The 14,100-nt window shown below is 58.1% G+C and overlaps 1 protein-coding gene across 3 annotated transcripts in view; it reads left to right on the top strand.

Annotated features, from left to right (window-relative positions):
- Nucleotides 1-14,100, top strand: part of DNMT3A (DNA methyltransferase 3 alpha) — an 80,581-nt gene that overhangs the window by 5,028 nt on the left and 61,453 nt on the right. For 2 of the 3 annotated variants that reach the window (XM_063123682.1, XM_063123680.1), the window contains exon 2: nt 2,292-2,399. In XM_063123682.1, the coding sequence (XP_062979752.1) occupies nt 2,292-2,399 (108 nt within the window). The remainder of the gene's footprint in view (nt 1-2,291; nt 2,400-14,100) is intronic. The other variant, XM_063123681.1, reaches the window with a different exon arrangement.

The following is a 14,100-nucleotide window of genomic DNA, read 5'->3' as shown; positions in this document are numbered from 1 at the left end:
TCTGTTTCAAACTTGGCATAGCTAAAGTCCTTGTTAAGAGCAATCATGGTGCCAAGTTTCATCTCTTTATCTTTAAAAATATTTTTAAAAAAATAAAATTTAAGTCCTCAAATTTTAAAAAAATCCTAAAAATCAATGGATGAACAGATCTATTTCAAATTTGGTATGGCTAAAGCTCTACCTAAAAGCTATCATGGTGCCAACTTTCAGCTCTTTATCTTTAAAAATGATGGTTTAAAAAATAATAATTTAAAAACCTCAATTTTAAAAAAAACCCTAAAAAATCAATGGATGAACAGATCTGTTTCAAATTTGGTGTGGCTAAAGCTCTACCTAAGTCCTATCATGGTGCGAAGTTTCAGCTTTTTAACTTTAAAAATGACAATTTTTAAAATAATAATTTTAAAACCTCAATTTTTAAAAAAATCCTAAAAAAATCAATGGATGAACAGATCTGTTTCAAATTTGGTATGACTAAAGCCCTTCCTAAGAGCTACCATTGTGCCAAGTTTCATGCCTTTATCTTAAAAAATGATGGAGTTATAAGCATTTTTGTTAATTCCCATTAGAGCTGCTCTTTGGAAAAATCCGGATTTCCCCTCCCCCTCCCGGATTTGTCATCAAAAACCCGGACAAATCCAGGCAAATCTGGTCATATGGTCACCCTAGACATGATAGCACTCTTCAAATACCTAAAAGGTTGTCACACAGAGGAGGGCCAGGATCTCTTCTCGATCCTCCCAGAGTGCAGGACACGGAATAACGGGCTCAAGTTAAAGGAAGCCAGATTCTGGCTGGACATCAGGAAAAACTTCCTGACTGTTAGAGCGGTACGACAGTGGACCCACTTGCCTACGGAGGCCGTGGGCTCTCCCACCCTAGAGGCCTTCAAGAGGCAGCTGGACAGCCCTCTGTCAGGGATACTTTAAGGCGGATTCCTGCATTGAGCAGCGGTTTGGACACGATGGGCTTATAGACCCCTTCCAACTCTACTATTCTGTGATTCTATGACTTTTGCTTATACATCAAATTCAAAATAAAACTACCAAGAATACAACCTGTCCACATACAAGGAAATTAGACCAAGCATAACAATGGGGAAATATACAGAGAATTTAACAAACCATTGACAACTGATTTATATACAAATATTATCAAATTAATTAAAATTGCTGAATGCCCTGTCAAAATAAAAGACTTCCTCTTTCCTTGGCCAATCTAAGAGTGTGGATATACCACAGGATGATTTGTCATTGCCAACAGAATAGAATTTTGTTTAAAGGGCAATGATCCTTAATACCAGCAGTAAGCGTTTGGTATCTTGGCTGTCTTTTGGGCGTGCCCACGGCTCTTAGATTTGAGGATTTGATAAGCACCATGGGCACGCCAAAAGAAAGTGAGCCGCAATAAAAGACACTGAAGCACAATAAAAAATACAGCAATAGAATGATTTAAGAGCAAGAGAATAAAACAGCAGCAGCAGCCGTCGCCGCCGTCGCCCATAAAACCATTCTCACGGGAGCACAGCAGCCAACCGGAGCTGAGAGGACCGGGCCCATCGAACCGCTTTTGCCCAGTCCCTGGCTTTTCCACGAGCGGCTGCTGCCACGTCCTGGACACGGCGCGCCAAAGGTGGATGTCGCTGACAGTGGAGATCCAGCGAACGGGTCGTGCCAGGAGCCGCCAGTCAGGGCGTCCCCAGCTGGATTTAGTCGTCGAGGGGCTCTTGAGTGGGATAGAGGAGGGAAGCGTGCGAGCAGGGGGGACGCGTACGGGGGAGGCGCCCATGATGAGGCTTCACGTGAGGCATAACGGTGGTGGGGGGAGGAGGAAGGCGAGGCGTACGGAGGAAAGGGCCAGAAAAGGCTGTCAGTGGCTACTCGTCGTCATGACAGTGACCGCCATGATCAGAGGCCGAAGAAGAACAGGCCTCTGAAGGCCAGTTGCTGGGGAGCCTGACCAGGAGGGTGCTGCGGGGCTCCTGCCCTGCTCACAGGCGTCCCGTCGGGACTCTGGCTGGCCACTGCACTCCGGGGGGAGCGGGTGCTGCTTTGGGCAGGACTTGGGCCAATGGGCCGGCTCTTCTGATGTCCTGAGACGGAGCGGGTCCCACGCAGACCATGGGCAGCAGTCGGCCCGGCCAGGAGGAGGTCGGCCTGCATCTGTCCTGAGAAGAGCCCTTGCTTGCTCCTTGGAGAGGAGGCCTTCCCCCTGGGCCGCCTTGCCCACGCCTCCCGGGCCGCCTTGCCCACCCATACGCTGACTTGGCTGCCGTCTCTTTCCCTGAACAGCAGAGTGAAGAGGACCTTGATGACAATCGGAGCAAGGAGGAGAAGCCGGATCCGGGGATCCCCGTGAGGAAAGCTGGGCGGCCTGGCAGGAAACGCAAGCAGCCAGTGGTGAGTGGCAGCTGCCGGCTGGCACCTTTGGGCCGTGCCGTGCCGTTCCGTGCCGGGGGTGGGTGGATGGGTGGGCAGGTGCGGAGGGTGGCTGGGGGGCCTTGGCGTGGCATCTTCTGGTCCTGAAGCGGGGCAGGAGGAGGAGGCCCACCGGGTCCCCCCAGGAGTTTCCGGGCCCTGCTGGGGGGCCGGAGGAGTCCTGAGGGCTTGAGAAGGGCGCTGCCGGTTTGCGCCTCTCGTCTTCCTGCACAGGCAAAAGAGGAATCCGATGGGCTTTCGAGGCAGGCTTCCATCGTCTGGGATTCTAGGCTTCCCTTCTCGCGTGTGTTTAAAGGGAGCTGCTAGTCCTGATGGCCGGCCAGAAAAGCCTGAGGAAGCCTAGACGTGTCTGGCGGAGGGAGGTGTGGGTCCCTGGGGTGGGGATCTCGAGGGCAGGGCCTTTCCCCCATTGCGTTCAACCTGCTTCTCTTGCCTCTGTCCTTGCTCCGAAGCCCTGCTTGCTTTTGAAATCAGAGTAAGTCATGCAAAACAAGCTCCGTGTGGGCCTGCTTGGTTTGCACGATTGGTTCTGGTTGCAGAACGCTTTGTTCAGCCCTGTGGTGAGCGAGATGTTTGTCAGTTGGCGTGCACGGATGGGGCCCCCCTCCCCTCCCCCCAAATCCTCATCAGGGTGGGGGAAATAGTTGCAAGCAGAAACTGGGGGAGGGGGGGAGGACTCTTTCCTGGAATTAAGACATTTCTGTCCTTGCTGGGCAGTTTGGGGAGAGGAGCATCTGCAGCGCGCGTGGCACGGATCCTGCCCTCATGCCGGGGGCCCTCTCTCCTGTCCCCCCGTGTCCCTTGGAAGAAGATTGCGGCCTCCTACCTTCTCTTGAGGGATGGCTGGGCTCTCTGCACCTCCATTCCAGGAGCCCTCCAAGGTCTGCAGCTCCTACGAATCGCCCCGGTGCCCTGGCTGGAGGAGAAACGGAGCCACGGCAGGCAACGAAGGCCGGGCGGGGAGGTTCTCTGCGCTTGTGCGTACAGGAGGCCTGCAGCTCCACGTGCGCCCACACAAGCCCACGCCCTCTCCGACAACGCCCTCTCCGGCTGTAATGCACACACCCCTTCAGGCTGCATCCATCTCTTGGCGGGATGCGTGTGCGGACGCGCCCTCCCCATCTGGTAAAACACGCACGCGAGCGCTCGTGAATAAACCCCTCCGGGGATGTGCTTCGGACGGTTCCGCTGCGCCTAGTAAAAGGGCGCACGTTCTTGGCCAGATGCAGTGGGTGGAGCGGCGTGTGGGCTGGTTTGTGGTAGACGTGGGCCCGGGTGTCCCGCCTTGGCCAGTGGTTTCTTCCCTGGATAGGGGAAGTCACGTGCCGTTTTGCTCTGCTCTCGCTCTAATTCTCCCTGTAGCCGTTCCGTTTGCGTGAGGACGGCTTGAAAGGCCGCCTTCGTCTCTCTGACCCTGCTCAGTTGTTGAGGCCTCCTTCAGAGTCTCAGCAGAGGTTCGTGGGTGTCTGTCAGGGCAGGGGCCTTCTCTGTGATGGCCCCCATTTGTGGAAACCGTCCCCGGGATTTCTGATGAAAGGCGACTTAGGCATTTCTGCCGTGAAGAACTCGTCCACCTTCCCCGGAGTGCTAACCTGGTGCCAACTTTAGGATGCTGTAGGTGCCGGGTCAGAACCATGCCATTGGGTCATGCTTCTAAGTGAAGTCTGTTTGATTTTTGCTGCCATGTTTAGGATTTATTGTGGTCCTTCATATTTTCTGCTGTTTCTGCTTTTGGTTGTTTCATTTTATTCCTTTTATTTTTATTGCTTATTTATTACATTTCTATACCACCCAATAGCGGAAGCTCTCTGGGTGGTTCACAGTTTTTAATAATTATTTTTTGTATATTGATACATTGAGCTTGAAAGGCATAAACGGGGCCCGTGATGGCGTCCACGTCTACGTTCGCATCCGTGCCCTCCCTCCCTCCCCACTTTTGAACAGGTCCTTGGAGCTGCCTGGTCGCTGGACCCAAGACTCATAGAATCATAGAATAGCAGAGTTGGAAGGGGCCTACAGGGCCATCAAGTCCAACCCACTCACTGGCGTATGCAGCTACCAGCGATCCGCTGAGCGGAGGGGGCCTGCGTTGCGTTGGAGGCCCTGGAGAAAATGCCGCTCCCAGCACCAGGGCGAGGCAGCCAATTCAGCCCCCCCTCCCCCCCCCACATCATGGGCTTATGTCACCCAGACCACAGAAGAGAAATGAGCTTCAGGTGACTCAAGCAAGTGAACCAAACCATACGTGACTACAGAGCAAGGCAGAAAATGCTGGGGGTGGGTGGGAGAGAATGTCTTCCTGCCCTCTGAACCTCCCCGAGTGTTGCAGAATCTCTCCGCTGGGTGCTCTAGTTCTCCTTTTCTCTGAAGGCCTTTTCCTTTCCATGAGGCTGTCTGCACGCGCTCAGAGTCCTGCAGTGGCTGCGAATCGGTGCTGCATCAGTTATTTGACTCAGCCACAGCTTCTCAGCCACCATGGGGGCTTTTCCACAAAGCTGCGTGGTTAGGAGTGGGGCTGCCCCACGTCTTCTGCCGTCTGACCTCCATGGTGGATCTGGGGCGGGGGGCGGCGTTCCAGGCAGATGGCGACTGGCGGCTGCAGTACCTGGAGAGACTGCAAGAAGAACTGTCAAGGCGCTCTTTGCTTTGTTTAATTTCATTCATTTTATTGCATTTGAATACCGCACCGTAGCCGAAGCTCTCTGGATGAGAGGCTTTGGGCGTTGCACGTGCCTTTTCTACCTCCTTCCCAGAGACCCTCATGGGAGCCTGGCTGCTGGTGCTGGCTTGTTTCCCAGCAGGCTGCGTGGCCCCGTGGGCCGTGGGAATGGCTTGCCCTCCTAGCTGTAGCTCTGTGCAGCCTCCTCCTCCTCCTCCTCCTCCTCCTCCTCCCCACTCCGCTCCTCTGCCTTGTGCAGCTGGAACCTGATCTCTGGCACCACTGCCTGGGCAGGGGGGGGGGGGAGCTGGCCACTGGCCACATCCTGGGCACTCGGAGAAGGGTTGCTGCCGTGCGTTGCTGGCTGCTTCCTGAAACTGGATCAGGCCAGGCGGGGAGGCGGCTCTGCTTGTGGCAGGCAGGGAAGCAAGGTTGCTGCAAGGCTGCACGGGGGGTGGGGTGGGGGGTGGGGGTGGGGGGAGGAGAGGGAGAGCTGGGAGGCTGCCAGGCTGCTGTCTCTGCAGCAGGCACAGGCACCAAGCGGCATGGCTGCTGGTCTGGATCCCACCTCTTCTGCCTTTGGAAAGGCCAGCAAGGGGAGGCCAAGCGTGGGGCAGGTGGTGTGTGCTCAGCTCCCTTGGTGGGGCAGCCGGCTTTGGCCTAACCCTGCCCCACAGAAAGCAGGCCAAGGCCTGCTCTGCGCATGTGTGAGGGCTGAGCACGGGGCCACTGATTCAACTCCCTGCCATTCCCGGCTTTGTAGGTGGCCTGCTGCCCCCCCCCCCCCAATGCTCCGAGATCACGAGGGGCAGCTTGGTTCTTCCTCTGCCCTTGCAAAGCACCGTCTGGAGTGATCTCCGCCGCTTCCTGTCGGCCGTTCTGCCTTTCAGCCCTCCTGTGTTCCACAGAGTCAGGCAAACGGGCCAGTCTCTCCGGGGAAAGAAATAAAATGGGCACAAATTGACCGCAGAAACGGCCCTATCCGGAATCCGGTTGGAGAACGCGTCGGCCTCCCAGGACGCTCCGTCCCTGGCCTTAAAGCGGGCGCTGTGGAACAAAGCAGCTTCAAAAGGGGATGAGAGCGAGAGGGTGCTGAGTTCGAATTCATCAACGGTTTCAATTCTGTCTCCAGAGGCTTGGATCAGGATAATGGATTTTTATCACACTACGTGCGTTAAGTGGCTCACCTAATGCCAGGAGATTTGTTATCAGTAACAACTTCACTGTGAAGGACGGTTTGCAACTCGCCCTCCCAGCCCCCCCATCAACTATGCATGCTCTCTCTCTCTCTCTCTCTCTCTCTCTCTCTCTCTCTCTCTCTCTCTCTCTCTCCTTCTCTCTCCTTGCAACCATAACCCTGCACCTGATGAGGTGGACTGTGTGGTCCACAACAGTTTATGCAAGAATAGAAGCGCTGGTCTTCACGGAACCACAAGGCCCTTTGGCCTCTTTGCAATTATTCTCCGCCCACCCTCCCACCCGGCCCCATTTCACGCATTTACCTGAGTCCCAAGGCTGTGGGGCTTGGAGGGAAGCACCGCAAGACGCACGGGGGGACGGAGTCCCAGGGCAGCTCTGTGGTTACGGATCCGGGGCGGGGGGTGGGGGGTGGGGGGGGCTCTGCCAGCTGGCGCCTCCCAGGCAGTCTATTTCGAGCTCCATTCACTGCTGGCAGAGGAGGAGATGGAGGGCACCTGTTTCCACCGGGAGGGGCGCAGGGGCTGCCCGTGGCTTCTTGGGATCGCTAGGGGCTTGGCTGGCATCTTTGGGGCGCCTCCATGAACAGGAGAAGCGTGGAAGGTCCGGCATGGCCCAGGATGGTGGCAGGAGGCCACGCGGGCGCCCTTACCACGCCCCCTGAATTGGGGGTGGGGTTGGACTTGGAAGCCTCCCCCATCACCCCGTACAGATCGCCTCTCTCAAGCTGGTCCTTGGAGTAGCTCCGGGTCATTGAAACGCACAGCAAAACAGCCAGAGCAAAAAGTAATTAAAGCAGCATCACGGTAAAACCGAGTCTTACAAGCAGAGTTAGGTAAGATTTCAAACCATTTGTTAGAACAGGGTCTGGGCCAATAAAAATGGTCTTCCTGTGATGCCAAGAGGAGCGCAAAGAGGGTGGCAGGGGAGCCTCCCTGGGATGGCAGGCCGAAGACAGGGCACCCACGCTGAAAAGGCCCTGTCTGGAATTCACCTCCTATCTTTCCTCTGACAGCAGGGGGTCCCTCAGGAGAGCCTCCGGGGAGAGGTTTATGGAGGCATAAGTGGGGCTTGAGGCTCTCTGGGCCTAAGCCATAAAGGGCTATAAAGGCCCAGGGGGCGGTGGGGGTGGCAGTGGGCAGCAGTTTGAATTGTGTCTGGAAGCAGACCGGAAGCCAGGCCTGCTCTTGCTCGAAGGCCGGGGAGGTGTGCTCCACACGACCCTCCCAGGTAGCCGCCCAGCAGCTGTATCTTCTAAGAGCTTCAGTTTCCGAACGGTCTTCAAGGGCAGCCCCATATACGACGGGTGACAAAAATCCAAATGGGGTGTTTCCGGAGCCTGGCTAACTGTCCAGGAAGGATGGAGGGAACCGTAACCTTTGTGGGCAAGGAGCGCTGAGAGTCCAGCGGCCAATTCCATGCGAGCCGCTGCTGCCGCTGCCTCTGGCCTTCCTTGTGAGCTGGTGGATCCGCTGCTTTTGCTTCATCTGGGTGCTGCGGGCAGCCTGGGCCCTGCCATGCCCTGGCCTCCTGTCCTCTGGCTGCCCTGCTCCAGACCCCAGGCAACATCCTGGACCCCTGAGGCCCACTGCCCTAACCCTGGGTGTGCTGCCAGAAGAAGAACCATCTGAACTCTTCAAATACTTGAAAGGTTGTCACACAGAGGAGGGCCAGGATCTCTTCTCGAGCCTCCCAGAGTGCAGGACACGGAATAACGGGCTCAAGTTAAAGGAAGCCAGATTCCAGCTGGACATCAGGAAAAACTTCCTGACTGTTAGAGCAGTACGACAATGGAACCAGTGGCTCTCCCACACTAGAGGCCTTCAAGAGGCAGCTGGACAACCCTCTGTCAGGGATGCTTTAGGGTGGATTCCTGCATTGAGCAGGGGGTTGGACTTGATGGCCTTGTAGGCCCCATCCAACTCTGCTGTTCTGTGATATTATGAAAAAGTAAAGCAGAACACGCCCTGCCTGCAGCTCACCGGAAATCATGGGTGGATCCCCCCCCCTCGAAGCCAGAGCCTGGGTGCTCCAAGCCCAGAGCCCCACCAACATACAAAGCGCATGCGATGGCGACGCCCGAAGCCATGGCCTTCCACGCTGTCCACTAGCCCAGGGCTACTGGGCAGCTGTGCTGTCAGGCAGAGAATGGGCTTTCTGTGGCCTGCTCCCCAAATCCCTGAACCTTCAGGCTTATTGCCCACCTGACCTACCTTGCAGGGGTGTTGTAAGGATCCCAGCAAGATGGTATTTATTTTGAAGCTCTCTGAAGCTCTTAAGAGAGCTCTCTAAAGGCTGCACCGGAGGACGAGGGAGGCTGCAGTTGGGGCATCCGTGGCAGTTCTTGGGCTGGTGTGTGTGTGTGGAGGTTTTGGGAGGTCTGTGTTTGGTGGCAGGTGAGCAGGCTGAGGAGTGGGAGGCGGCTCTGCCTCGGCGTTGGAGTCCTCTTGCTGTTGCAAACCAAGCGGGGCCCTGGGAGCCACCTGGATCGGCTGAAGGGGCAACTGATGGCCCCGGAAGGCGCCGCAGCGCTTGGCCTCCATCCGCGGCCCAGCGCCAGAAGTGGTTCTGCACGGGGATGATTTGCGAGATGTTTCGCCCGCCCCGTTTAGGATGCACAGAACCCGACGGACCCCCTCAAGTGGCCGGTTTTGGCCTGTCGGGGTTTTTGGCCTGTCGGGTCTCCGCGCCTTTACTGTAGTTCCAGGCAGACGGCAAAGAAAGAGGCCCTTTGCCGCCGGGGTCGTCTCGTGTCGCACAGGCCTGGCAGGCGCTCGTCCAACAGGTTGGGATGGTCGACAACAGTTGCAGGGTGGGGACGGTTGCAGTAAGTAGGACTGGGACCTCCGCCCGTTTGGCGGTCCCCCTGCCTCTGTGCCTGTCTGTGCCGCTCCCGTGGCCAGACCACTGTTCCCCGTTACCGCCTGCCCCTGCAAGAGGATGGGGGCGCTCACAGCCCCCTTGTTTGGTAGGGGAGAGAGCCCTGGATTTGGGCTCTGGGGGTACAGGGGCAAGCGGGCCGGCCTGCCTGCCTGCCTGCATCCAGAGCTCAACGGGCAGCACCTTCAGGGCCTTTGACTTCAGCTCCGTCTCTTTGGGGCGGTCGGAGTGGCGCCCCCTTCCGTCCTTGTGGCATCACCCCTCCGGAGGGCTTCCTTGCAAACCTGCCCCATCCCTGTGTGGCCGTGCCCACCGGCGCCCAGGTTTGTGCCCCACACCATCCTGGTGAGGCAGGGGGTGCCTTTAGAGCAGGCATTCCCAATAACCATCTGTCAGGGATGCTGTAGGGTGGATTCCTGCATGGAGCAGGGGGTTGGACTCGATGGCCTTTTAGGCCCCTTCCAATTCTGCTGTTTTATGATTCTATTATGCTAGTCCCCCAGCCAGCCCTGCTTATGGGAGGTGTGGGTATTATGGGAGTTGTAGTCCAACACACTTGGAGGCTGGGGAAGGCTGCCTGTGAAGATCTACAGGGAGGAGTCTTGAGTCCTACAGAGAAGCCAACACGGCTGATTCAGTCACTGCCTGGGAGAGAGGTGGGGTATGTGGGGTGAGGGTGTCTCTCTCCTGCACGCAGGGTCCTTCTGACTGGCACAGCGAGGGCCCTTTTTGCGTTTTCTGCAGGGAGTGAGCGTGCGTGGCCTTTGAGCCGGGTTCAAATCCAGCCTGCCTTTGTAATTCACACTTCATAATCTGGCCAGCCTCAGTTTCCCATTTGAGAAACGAGAACAAGGGCCCCAGTGATGCGCAGGAGCGCTGGTGAGGCTGCGGGCAATGAAACGGCTTTGCCACCTTGGCTCCGACTAAGATTCCACTTTTAAGCTGCGTTCGGCTCTTGGCAGCTGCCTTGAGCGCCGTGTTTGGAGGAAACGCGGGCTGTCACTCAAACGAAGCCCTGGGCTTGTTCGCTAGGCAGGCTGCTAGCAATGAGCCGCAGCCGGAGGGTGGCGAAGGCCCGGGTCCTGCGCGTGTCTCTCTCTTTCGTTTTCGGAGGAAGCGTGTCTTCAGCCAGGAGGGGGCCGGTTCCTCTGCGGAGCGGGGCAGGAAACCTCTGTCGCTGGGAGCCGGTGTGGGTCGCTGGCACCAGGAACCGGAGGGGAAACGCGCCGGGGCTGCTGCGCTGCAGGGTAAGACACTGGGGGCCTCTGTGAGCCCACTCCTGGGGGGGCGTCCGCAGTCAGAGGCGGCACAGCCACGGAACTTGAAAAGATGCCCCCTCCCCACTCCCCTGGGTTTGCCATGAGGGCCGGCTCAAAGCATCATGGGATGTGTAGTTCCTCACACCGCTGCCACGTTGTGTTGGGGAGAAGCCCGATGGCTGGTGCACATGGGTGGCGTGTGTGTGTGCTTGAGGCCCCGGCCTGCCCGGCTGCTCCCCTCTGCCCAGGCATGGCGGAATGGAAGGGGGGCCAGGCAGGGCGGCTGCTGACCCCATGGCAGGTGGAGTGGCAGTGCCAGGGACTCGCTCCCTTGCCGCTGAGAGCCCCCTCCGGGCACCTGTGGTGCGGCCAGCCGAGTCCAGACGCGGGCAGTGCTTCCCCGTTTCTGGGGGTGGGCTTCTGTAGGCATAGCCTTGCCCAGCCTGGTGCTCTCCAGATGTTTGGGCCTACAACTCGCCCAGCCCTGCCCATTGGCTGCGTAGTCCCAAAAGGTCTGGGAGGCGCCAGGTTGGACGGAGGCTGTGCTGCACGCTGCTTCTGTCTTCTGACAACCACCTGTCAGGGATGCTTTCGGGTGGATTCCTGCCTTGAGCAGGGGGTTGGACTCCATGGCCTTGTGGGCCCCTTCCAACTCCGCTATTCTATGATTCTGTGATCCTATGATTCCCCGTTTGGCAGCCGCCCTGCAGGGCCTCCGGCAGAGAGAGCGAGAGGGTCGCATCGCCTGCTGCTATCTGAGCTCCTTTGAACCTGGCAGTGGGCCGGGGGTGGGGGGTGGGCAGGTGCTGGAGCTGGGGCTTTAAGAACCCCAAAAGAGCCCGGATGCCAGCCCAGCCCAAGGCCCACCTAGCCCAGCCTGCTGCTCACGCAGGGACTGGCCGGCTGCCCGCAGGAAACCCACGCGCGGGGCAGGAGCGCCGTGCAGCATTTCCTGCATGCCAGGCGGGGGCTCTTGTGCCCCCTGAGGGCTCCTCTGCTCTGCCCCCCCCTTTCCCTGTCCAGGGCAGAACAGGTGCTCCCATCCGGTCCACAGCCCCAGCTCCGGCCCTCACTTAGAGCCATCTTGCTGGATCGGGCGGAGGCCCGGGTCTGGCCTTCCCCCCCTGCTTCCACCGGAGGCCAGCCAGGGAAAGAGCTGTGGGGTGAGGGAGAGCGCTAAGCCACAAGGCCGTGATGTGAAGTTGTGGGTGCAGAGGGAAGACGGTGCTGATGTCCGGCCCGAGGGGCTGGCTGGCTCTCCTCCCTGACGCCGAGGGGCGGAGGGATTGGCCCGTGACGGCAGCCGCCCCCCCCCCACCCCTGGCCTCCAAGTGTCAGGCCAGCGGAGATGCTGCCAGGCCCCCCAGCAGCAGAAGCAGCCTTGCGGTCTGGCCTGGCGCTTGCTTGCGTGCAGATCCGTGTGGGTGGGCAGGGGATGCTATTTTGGGCTTCCTGGAGACTGACATGTGGCCAGCCGGGGAGGGGGAAGGGGAGGGCCCCGTGGCTTGCTAGAACGCAGGGCCCGGGCCCAGCCCTTGTTGTGGGCTGACTCGTGAGGAGGAGAAAGTGCTGCAGACGGCCACGGCCCCCCCTCCCCTGCGCCCTGACGTGGAGGAAAGTTAGCAAGTGGTTTTGGGGCTGGAGGGGAAATGAGAGAAGAGGTGGTGTCGGGTGGGGGGGGGCGGGGGATCAGGACCGCTTCAGAAGCCGGAGAGTTGCTTCGGGAGGCGGTGGGCTGCGCAGAGCTCTGGACTGCCTAGGGGGCAGCGGGGGAGGGTCTTTCCTTCCTTAGCGTGCGTAGGAACATTTGCAAGTGTGTGTGTGTGTGTGTGTGTGTGTGTACATGCACATTTAGTCACCTCTCTCTCTCTCTCTCTCTCTCTCTCACACACACACACACACACGCGACATTTATATACCATTTTTCTGAATGGCTCCAGCACTTTACGTATTGGCTCAGTAATCCTTAAAACAGCACTGCAAGGTAGGCCTGCATGATCCGTCTTGTGCAGGCGGGACCCCGGCTGTGCCGGTCGATATCCTTCGGGCTGCGGACCAACTTCACGGCTGAACCTGGGCCTCACGCTGCTCAGCGCTGTCCGACACTGGCCCAGGTGAAGGGCTTTTCCTTCAAGGAACGCTGGGAAAGGCCTCGTGGCCCGGGCCCGGCCCTCGCTCCCGGCGGCGTCCTTGCAGTGCGCCTGGCCCTCTGTGGCCTGGGGTGGTCGTGAGAGTTAACTCGTGGCTGCCGTCTCAAAGGTGAGACGCCGCCTCCCTCACTGACAGCCCAGTTTGCCTGAGTTCTAGTTCGCAGCGTTTATGGACTTGTTCACTGCTAGTTTTCAGTTTGCCGGGCGGGCACCCAGTATGGATTTAACTGGCACCAGCGTGGCCTTCTTTTAGGCCCCAGGTTAAAACATTTCTCTTTGCCAGGGCACTGAAAGCTTCGTGGTATTGTGTGTTTTTTGCCGGTTGATGTGTTTTATTTTGATCCATGAGAACGTAAGAAGAGCTCTGATGCTGGACAGACCCAGGGTCTGTCTGGTCCAACACTCTGTTCACACAGTGGCTGAACAGCTGGCGACCGGGGACCCATAAGCAGGACACAGTGCAACAGCACCCTCCCACCCATGTTCCCCAACAACTGGTGCACACAGGCTTACTGCCTCGGATACTGGAGGTAGCACACAACCCTCAGGGCTAGTCGCCATGGATAGCCTTCGCCTCCAGGAATTTATCCAACCCCCTTTGAAAGCCGTCCAAATGGGTGGCCATCACTACATCCTGTGGGAGTGAGTTCCAGAGTTTAACTATGCGCTGCGTGAAGAAGTCCTTCCTTTTTTCTGTCCTGAATCTCCCACCAATCACCGTCATGGGATAATGGTCCCACTGGGGTTCTAGTATCCCTCACAGCATTATGGATTGATGTTTTATCGTGTGTTTGTTCTATTGCGTGCATAATGCTATGCCTGAATGCCGCCGTGAAACTCCAGCCTGGTGGGTGAAGGGCAGCCTAGGGAATGTTGGCACACGGAAATTCCTGGCTGGTGTTAAGAGGCGCAGGGGTGAGGAGGGGGATCCAGAAAGGAGTTAGGAACTGGTCAGGGGAGGAATCCGTGCCACGCATTTGCAGGATGGAAGCATGGCCCTGGGGAGCACCGGGAGAGAAACCGCTTCACGGAAGTGTGGCAGCGGTGACTCGCGCCCACACCGCGTGCTCCACGCAGAGAACCCGAGCGGCTGGCTGGGCCGTTCCCGTAGGCCTGGGATGGCGGTGGTGCCGTGAGCACCACCCGCCTGCCGGAAAGGCCGGCTTCCCGTTTGCTTCAGCTCGTCACGGTGTGGAATCCCATTTGGCTCCCCGGTCTGACTTTGGTAACGCCAAATGGCTTCTTCCCTCATATGGCCACAAGCCTAGATCCAAGGGGAAGCAAATGTACATGCCGGAAGCAAATGGCTCCTGAGGAGGCAAGGAGGTGTCAAAGCGTCCTCTGAGGTGGATGGCTGGTCACGCGTCTCTTTCCTGAGCCTGCCTTGCTCAGGCGCTGGGCCTGGGCCTCTCTGGCCTAGCCAAGACCCCCCAGGCCGGTGAGGCCTTCCCACGGGCAGGGGGCCTTTCCTTTCCTGTGCCCCCGCCTGCAGCGGCTGCTCCCCTCCCTCCCGCCCT

Source organism: Elgaria multicarinata, chromosome 4 (assembly GCF_023053635.1).
Source record: "Elgaria multicarinata webbii isolate HBS135686 ecotype San Diego chromosome 4, rElgMul1.1.pri, whole genome shotgun sequence".
NCBI lineage: Eukaryota > Metazoa > Chordata > Lepidosauria > Squamata > Anguidae > Elgaria > Elgaria multicarinata.
The sequence above is the reverse complement of the archived record's forward strand: the minus strand, read 5'-3'. Positions and strand labels throughout refer to the sequence as shown.